At 42.5% G+C, this 9,285-nt stretch overlaps 1 protein-coding gene across 1 annotated transcript; it reads left to right on the forward strand.

Moving 5' to 3' along the window:
• Positions 1 to 1,989: 1,989 nt before the first annotated feature.
• LOC100602819 (melanoma-associated antigen B10-like) lies at positions 1,990 to 3,033 on the forward strand. Its single transcript, XM_003261169.1, has one exon. The coding sequence runs from the start codon at positions 1,990 to 1,992 to the stop codon at positions 3,031 to 3,033; it is 1,044 nt and encodes a 347-aa protein (XP_003261217.1).
• Positions 3,034 to 9,285: the final 6,252 nt, after the last annotated feature.

Consider the following 9,285-nt stretch of genomic DNA (forward strand, 5'->3'; position numbering starts at 1 on the left):
GCCTGAAATTAAGTAAGGACCCTGAGTTAGGTGTGGGGGCCACCCACTCCAGACTAAAGGGGCTCGAAAGAATTCCGTCCCTGCTTTCAGCTCCCATAGAACCCAGACAGGAATCTCTGATATAGCGACCCCCGAATCCCTTTTAAATAGTCCCTGGAGACTGGGCGGGTGAAGGTATTGGACTGAGGAGACTGGGCGAGTGAGGGTATTGGACTAGAGTGTGGGCTTCAGACCAGCAGAGGGAGAGTTCCCAGGCCCTAACAGGAGTAAAGGCAAAGACCCTGAAAGAACAGGAGAAAAGGGAGTCCCCCTCGTCCGCCCCGTTTTCAGAACAGAGGGGCCTCGCAAAGTCCCGCCCTTGCGGTCAACCTTGGAGAGGCCCCAGATGGGGGCGGAAGGACCTGAGGCACTCGGATTTTCGCCTGTGGTGTTTGAGGGAAGTGTTGGGGTGAGGGCGGGTAGCATCACTCACTTCAGTCGAGGGAGGAGCTTTGAGCCCTGCCTAGAATTAAGGTAAAGACCCGGAGTTAGGTGTGAGGGGACCACCCACCCCAGACTAGAGGGGCTCCCAGAGAGTTATTCCCCTGCTTTCAGCTCCGATAGAACAAAGACAGGGATCGTGGGAAGTAGCGACCTCTGAGTACCTTCTAAATGCCCCCCGAGTAGACTGAGCCGGTGAGGGTATTGGACCAGGGTGCGGGCTTCAGACAAGCAGAGGGAGAGTTCCCAGCCTCTAATAGGAGTGAAAGGGAAGACCCTGAGTGAGGTCTGAGCGGACCCCCAAACCCCCGAACAGAGGGGCCTCACAGAGCCCTCGCCGTACTCTCAGTCCTGAAAAGCTAAGGTGAATGAAGGTGCATAGATGCAAGGAACCCTGACTTCTGCCTCTGGTGTCTCAGGGAAGTGAATGCCTTGGAATGGGAGCAGAGTGATGTCAAGTCAGTAGCAGGATGATTCCCAGACCCTGTTAGGGGTTAAAGTGAGAATATTGAGTGAGGTCTCAGAGAACCACCCACCCCTAACAAAAGGAGCTTCACAAAGCCGCACCCCTGCTGTCAGCCCAGGGAGGCTTTGCGCAAAGCACTCCCTCATGTTGTACTTGTCGGGGGCTGGGTGGGAGGGTGATCAGGGAGATGAGGTCTTTAGGCTGAGAGGGGCAGCTTTGTGGCATTAGAGGGAGGAGGCCCATGGTCTTCTGGAAGTCTGTGTGTGGACACTGAGTAAGGACTGAGAGGACTACCCACCCCGGAACAGTAGGGGGTCACAGAGCCCTATCCAGACCTTCAAACCTGAGTGAACCTGGAGCAGATATATTAGGCTGTGGTCTGCCAAATATTCTCATTAGGGCTTTCAAGGATGTGAAGGCTTCACCCAGAGGAGATTGCTCTAAGGTCAGCAGAGGGAGGAGTCCCAGGCCTTAGCAAAAGCAAAGGTGAGCTCACTAAGTGAGGACTGAGAACACTAATTACCCCAGGATAGACAGTCCCACAGAACTTGGCCTGTGCTTTCATCTGTCTCTGTGTCTCCAGGCAGGTGTGGTCAGATGAGGTTTCCCTGAATTCACCTTCTGGGATCACAGAGAGATGAGGGCTTTGAAGTGAGGGGTCAGCATCAAAGCAGTACATCAGAGGGACCCCAGGTCATAACAGAAGTGAGATAATGATCCTTAATGTGAACTGAGAGAAAGACCTCCTGCCCCAGAACAGAGCCACTTCTCTAAATTCCAGTAAGTCCTAGGCATATCTGGCAAGTAGTGACAACCTAAGTCATACCTTAGTTAATTCCACAGGTTCTTAGGGAACAAGCAGATCAGGGAATAGGAGCGTTATGGGATTCCTAGAGCAGTGACTTCAAGGAAAACTGCTGAGGCGGCCTTCAATAAAGTCACGGAGGTGTCTCCCAGTTGAAGTGACCCAACCATCTCATCCTCTTTCCTCTAGGTCACAGAACTCACCTGTCTAACTGTCTACTACCGTGTCTTAAGTCATCATGCCTCGGGGGCAAAAGAGTAAGCTTCATGCGCGTGAGAAACGCCGTCAGGCTCGAGAAGAGCCAGAGCCTCTGATGGGTGCTCAAGCCACTGCAAGAGTGGAAAGAGAATGTTCCTCCTCTTCCTCTGCTCATTTCAGGAGTACCATCCAGAGCTCAACTGCTGCCAAGACAACCAGCAATCTCCACGGGCCTCAGAGAGCCACATCCACCACCACTACTGCTGCAGCTGTTTCATATGTAAGGTCTAATGAAAGCACCAACAACCAAACGGAGGAAAGGCCAAGATCCTCACAGGCCCCGGCTGCCAATGAGCACGTGACCAGAAGCCCTCTAGATGAGAAGGTGTTTATTTTGGTGCATTATCTTCTGTACAAGTATCAAATGAAAGAGCTTATTATAAAGGCAGCTATGCTGAGAGATATAGTCCAAATTCCCAGGAGATACTTCAGTGAGATCCTGGGGAAAGTTTCATATCACCTGGAGATGGTCTTTGGACTTGACCTGAAGGAAATGGATCCAGATAGGCACATCTATTTCCTCATCAACAAACTGGTACCAACCTATGATGCAAAGTTGAGTGATGACAGACGTGTGCCCAGGACTGGCCTGCTGATGACTATCCTGGGTGTGATCTTCACAAATGGTAATTGTGCCACTGAGGAACAAATCTGGCAGGTATTGAATGTGATGGGGTTATATGAGGGGAGGAGGCACTTCATTTTTGGGGAACCCAAGAAGATCATCACCCAAGATTTTGTGAGAGAAAATTACCTGCAGTATCAGCAAGTGCCCGACAGTGATCCTCCACGCTATCAATTTCTATGGGGTCCACGAGCTCATGTAGAAACCACCAGGATGAAAGTACTAGAGTTTTTAGCGAAGATCCACTATACTGTCCCCAGTGCCTTCCCAACCTTGTATGAAGAGGCTTTGAGAGACGAGGAAGAAAGGGCTCAAGTCAGACTTGCAGCAAGGGCTCGCATTAGGGTTGTGGCCAATGCACGTTCTAAGGCCATATTTAGTAGATTCTCCCACCCCTAGTAGAACTCAAAGCATTTTTCGCCTTGTGGTTGAAAGGAAAAGTCCACATTCTAAGCTGTGGAAGGTCAGGGTGGGATTGGAGGCAACACAGTGTATAACATGTTTGTTTTCTTGTTCTGTAATAAGTTCCTGGATAGTTTTTTCAAAATATTGTTCCTTTTATCAGAAGGTTTGAGTAACTTTAGAAACTAAGTTTATGAATGGCATTACTTAAACATTGCTGTGAATGTAAGAGTTTTATTATTTTGTGAAACAAATTAGGAACATTCCATTTTAGTTGTTTGAAACAAGATATTATGGCAGTAAATTTGGTATTTTTTTTTCGGAAATGTGAAAGGACATAGAATTGTAATAGTTGGGATCAAAAGTGGAGAAAAAATAAAAGACTGTAAATTGTTGGTTTCATTTATCACTTTTAGTCTGTTTTTTTTTGTAAAATCCATTTGTATATACATACTTGGAAATACTTAGTTTATCCAAGAATGTGGGAGAAATTAAATCATAATAAATTAGACCTCCTTCTCAGGGGTTTATTTTTTTCCCAGATAATAATTGAGCGTCTACTCTGGATGGCTTGTGTTAGTACTTGCAGTGCTAAGATAAACAAGAATCATCTATACCCATAGAAATGAAAAGCCTTGGAGTAGCTAACATGAAAGGAAGATGGTGAATGGCTTAGTGCAGATTGCTATAGCAAATTATAGATTGGGTGGCTTAAAGATCAAACATTTATTACTCATAGTTCTGGTAGTTGGAAGTCTGAGATCGAGTTTCCAGGTCAGGTTCTCAGTAAAGTCTCTCTCAATGCTTAACAATCTTCTCCTTGTATCCTCACATGGTAGAGAAAGCTGTGGTCTCTTCATCCCCTTATAAGAGCACTCATTCATGAAGGCCCTACCCTCATAGCCTAATTACCTCCCCAAGGCCCCACCTCCAAATACCATCACATTGGGGATTTAGGGTTCAACATGTGAATTTTGGGGGGACACAATCATTCCATCCATAGCAGTGAGATAATCTAACCAAAAGCACAAGTCAAAAGAAGGTGTGAGGACTTTGGGGTTTCAGATGAGCAGCTGAGTCGAAATGCCCTGTGGCAAAGGGTTGGGGTTGGGAAACTGCAAGTCCTTCAATGTGACATAGTCTTAAATTAAGCTGAGTTGTGGGTCAGATGAGCCTCTGGGAGTGGTGCGTAGAGGCTAACACCTCAGATGGTGTGTCTCAGACTTGAGAAGGCTGGAATGGAAAATTGCTTTTAGTAGTCACCTTTAGGTCACAAATAAACCAGAGAGAAATCTCCACCTAGTGCACAAATGGAAGATGTCCTGTGCTCTTATCTCAGTGTGGGTGAACGCAATGCACAAAAAGATGATTTAACAAGGTGCACGAAAATGTGATTTACACCTATTACCACAAGGGAGAGTCTCAGGAATAATGGTGATACTCATATAAGAAGCTCAGAAGCCACTGTGCTGGCAATCTGCAGTGATTTGGGAGAGGCACAGCCCATCCATTAAATGGGCATTTCAACTAGGTTATCTTGTATATAATTTGGTAAACTATAAACTAAAACTAGATTTTTATGGGGTGAAATAATTGCAAATACATGTGGTTTGGAGCGAAGGGCAGTTGGAAGGGAGGGACTGAGGTAGACCTTGACACAATTTCTAGGAGCTCTGAGTTGCATCAAACTGGATAAGACTCCCCCATACCAACAACAAATAACATATCCTCAAAAAAGTTGTATAGCGTGTAACTTAGCTTAACCTGCTAAGCAACATTTTGGCTGATTTATTGTGCTATATGCTAGTGGGCTGCAAATTATCTGACAATTCCTGGATAAAACAAAGCAAACAAAAAGAGGGAAAATTGGTAGGTTTTGGGTCAATATAAACATAATAATAACTGTAATTTATTAAAACTCAATATAAGGTAGTGTGCCAGATGTCTTGCATAAGTTAGATACATTCCAACATTCCTACTTTACAGTACAGTATACTGAGAAGCCAAATACATGAGCCAGGGAGCAAGAGGACTGTTTATCAAACCAACTTCACAGATGAAGAATTTGAGGCTCATAGAACTCTGCAGTTTTCCCGAGTTTCCCTAACTTGTAAGTGATAATACTGGGACTAGACCCCTATTCTGAATTCTTCTAGAGTCCACATTGTTCCCTCTCCTCCTTGACTAAGCTGACTTGTGTCTCTTAATTCATTTCTCTTCTCACTACTGCGCTATGTCTCTGGGCAATGAAAAGAAGGAATCTGGGGCCAATGTACTAAATCCAGATGTAATAAATAATGGAGAAAACGAGCATTGAACACCATTTGGAGACTGCCTGTGGGCCTCATTTCATAGGGTCCATCCACCCCTAGCTCCAGGGTTCTTTGGGAGCTGATTTTGCCCAGGTGCTGGCACATGGGACCAGATCCAGCACTTCCCAAATTACATGGCTCTTTCCTTGAGTCAGCCCCTGTGAGTCCTTGTGCCCAAATCTGGATCCTTACCTGCTGTCCAGCTCTTCCCTGCTTCCTTCCATGAAGGCTGCACCCTGCTGGCTATGGGAAAGGAAGCCCAGAATAACTTTCCTTCCTTTCTCCTGACTTAGAGCATTCCAACTCGCTGCAGATGTCCTCTGTTTGCCACATCACTCAGCTTGCAACTTCTCTGATAACAACAGCTCCTTCCATGTAATTGTTTACTTAAGCAGTGAACATTACGTACCTGCTTATCTGTTCTGGGTGCTTCCACTCCAACCAAACTTTTTTCCAAATTTGCTTGTGAGTTGAGTCAGATTTGAAACAGAATCTGCTGGTTCTTGGCATATAACTCTGAAGCTAAAGATTTTAGACAGAAAATTGGATGAGGAAGACAGGAGAATTTAATCTGGTGACCTATTTGAGACTGGGTACTGATGAATGAGCTTAACTAAGTGGCCAAAAACCAAAACCTCCCATATAAGTGGTAAATGAGGAAGGATCAAGGAAGTCACTGTCTAGCAACCATCTAAAAAGACTGGACTCTAACAAACCCTGTAGTCCTTCCAGGAAGTTGTGGTAGATTTCTCTCAATGCAGTAACAAATTACTGCAAATCTAGCATTTTACAACAACACACATTTATTATGTCACATCTCTGGGTGAGAAATCCAGGTTGGCTCTGCTGATTTCTCTGCTCTGGGTTTCACAAGGCCCATACCAAACTCTCAGAGCCTGTACTCTTATTGCAAGGTTCTGGGATGAATCCCATTTAGAACTCATTCAGGTTGTTGGCAGATTTCAATTTTCTGCACTTGTAAGACAAAGGCCCGACTTTCTGACTGCATTCGTCTATGGCAACCATAATTTCTTGAGACCTTTCTCTATTCTTTGCATTTATCTTGTGTCAGCAATTGCAGATTGAATCCTTATTATACTTGCAATCTTTCTAACTTCCTCCTCTGCTGTATCTCTTTTCTACTTCTATCCGGAGAACATCATCTGTGTGTAAGAGCCCATGTCATTAGATTGAGCCCACCTTGATAATTCAATATAATCTACCTAATTTAATAGTGGTTTCCTAAAGGAATATAAATCATTCTATTATAAAGACACATGCACGTGTATGTTCATTGAAGCCCTATTCACAATAATAAAGACATGGAATCAACTTAAATGCCCATCAATGATAGACTGGATAAAGAAAATGTGGTACATATACACCATGGTATTCTGTGCACCATGTATACCACAGTATTCTATGCAGCCATGAAAAAGAATGAGTTCATGTCCTTTGCAGGGACATAGGTGGAGTTGGAGGTCATTATCCTTAGCAAAGTAACACAGGAACAAAACCAAATGCCACATGTTCTCACTTACAAATGATGAGAACACATGGACACATAGAGGAGAACAATACACACTGGAGCCTTTGGAGAGTGGAGGATGGGAGGAGGGAGAGGATCAGGAAAAATAATTAATGGGTACTAGACTTAATACCTGGGTGATGAGATAATCTGTACAACAAACCCCCATGACACAAGTTTACCTATGTAACGAATCTGCACTTGTATCCCTGAACTTAAAATAAAAGTTAAAAAATAAAATAAAATTAAAAGTGGTTTAATAATCTTAATAGATCTGCAAAATGCCTTTGCCACGCAGCATAACGTACACATGGTTTTCAGGGATAAGTGCATGTATATACTTTTGTAGCAATTATTCAGTCTACCAACACTGTAGAAAATGTTTCCCCAGCCTTCTAGAGTTTATGAGAAATGTAAAAATAATCTCCATGTTTCAGCTAACTCTTGTCTGCATCTGCCCCAAGGGAAAATCCTGGTTTTTCATTGTGTGTAAAGACACCTGTATAAGTGTTCAGGCATATTCATCAAGTGATAGATAGAAGACACTCCGAAATTATGATTTTGATCATGTAGTGAAAGGAAGAAAGAAATGCTCAGTATACTGAGACTATTGTAAAGGTAAGTGGAGAACAGTGCTACTGAGTAAAGAAGGGTAAACCATAGTTGTTGGTAACTCTTAAAGAGTCCTTTAGAAAGTTAGCGTAATTGTGGCGGGGGACGGTGGCTCGTGCCTGTAATCCCAGCACTTTGGGAAGCCAAGGCGGGCGGATCACCTGAGGTCAGGAGTTTGAGACCAGCCTGGCCAACATGGAGAAACCCTGCCTCTACTAAAAATACAAAAATTAGCTGGGTGTGGTGCTGCATGCCTGTAATCCCAGCTACTTGGGAGGCCGAGACAAGAGAATCGCTTGAATCTGGGAGGCAGAGGTTACAGTGAGCCGAGATCATGGCACTGAACTCCAGCCTGGGCAACAGAGCAAGACTGTCTCAAAAAAAAAAAAAAAAAAAAAAAAAAAAAGAGAAAAAGAAAAAGAAAGAAAGAAAAGAAAAAAAAAGAAAGTTAGCATAATAGTGTAATACATGAAAACATCTATTACATAGTAGGCACTAGAAAAACTTAGCCAGTTGCAAGGCAATTTTGGCCTTCTCAGAAACTTCTCCATGAATGAAGAAGACTTTTAGACAAATTGTGAAAGTTACACCTCGCTGATCACCCACTATGTAACTGTTTATGGAAAGTTTGCAAGTGTTGTCCTTCCTGGGAGGAGGAGACTGCATTCCCAGTTCACTTATAGTTAGGAAGAGTTATTTGACTACCCTTGCAACTGAAGTATAAAAAGAAACAGTGCTGCTACATTGTAGTGCATTGGCGAAACTACAAGGAAAACAGCCTGGATACTTGGGTTGCCTAACAGTGGAGTCCCTCTGTTAACCCACATCAGATTTTAAGTGCATGAGACAAAAACTTTTGTTGTGCTAAGCCTTTCAGATTTTAGGCTTCTTCCATTAAATCCTCTTGCAGTTACCGTATATGAACAATACACAGGTACTATTTCTATTTTGTCTTATTGAAACATTTTAATTACAAAAATAATAGTGCATACATTCATGATGCAAAAAAAAAAAATCTGACAATATGGCTAAATCACAACCCCTTTCCTTACTGCATTCCTCCAAAATTCAATTCCCTTCAGAAATAACCACAATTCAAATTCTTGTGCATATTATTTTAAAATATATTTTAGGCTTTTCCTTAAATAGATATACTAGACAAAATACATTGTATGTTTTTAATATACCTGGACAAAGATGTACATATTCTTTTGCCTCTTGCACTTGTCACTTAATGAAATAAATGCTGAATCATTCTGTGAGAACACCTATAGATATGTCTCATTCTTTTAACTACTTCCTAGAATTCTAAAATGTGTATGTGTCATAATTGATTTAAAAATTATCCTCCTGATGGACATGTAAGTTGTTTTCCATTTTTTGCTATGACTAATAAAATTGATATCAACATCACTGAACATAAATTATTGGGCAAATTTGGGTGTTTTCTTGTAGGAAAGACATGGAAAACTGAGAATTGAATTAAAGTGGAAATAGTGTGATGATTGTAAGCTTTTTGAATATTGCTGAAATTCCATTCTGATAATGCTATACCAATTTATATTCTCACGTATTAGTGTATGTGAATATCTTATACTCTCACAGGAATTTTACTTGATCAATTTTAAATTTATTCATTCTTTTGGGTGAAAATACATTCTCACTGTTATTTTGTATTTCCGTGTTTTCTAATTATGGTAATCCAAAATTAATTCAACCCCCTATCTTTACAAAGCAGGGTTTCTGCAGTGATGTCTTCTGTACCAAGACACCTCTGGGCAAGCTTTAAAATTCTGA

The sequence above is a fragment of the Nomascus leucogenys genome, chromosome X (genome assembly GCF_006542625.1).
Source record: "Nomascus leucogenys isolate Asia chromosome X, Asia_NLE_v1, whole genome shotgun sequence".
NCBI lineage: Eukaryota > Metazoa > Chordata > Mammalia > Primates > Hylobatidae > Nomascus > Nomascus leucogenys.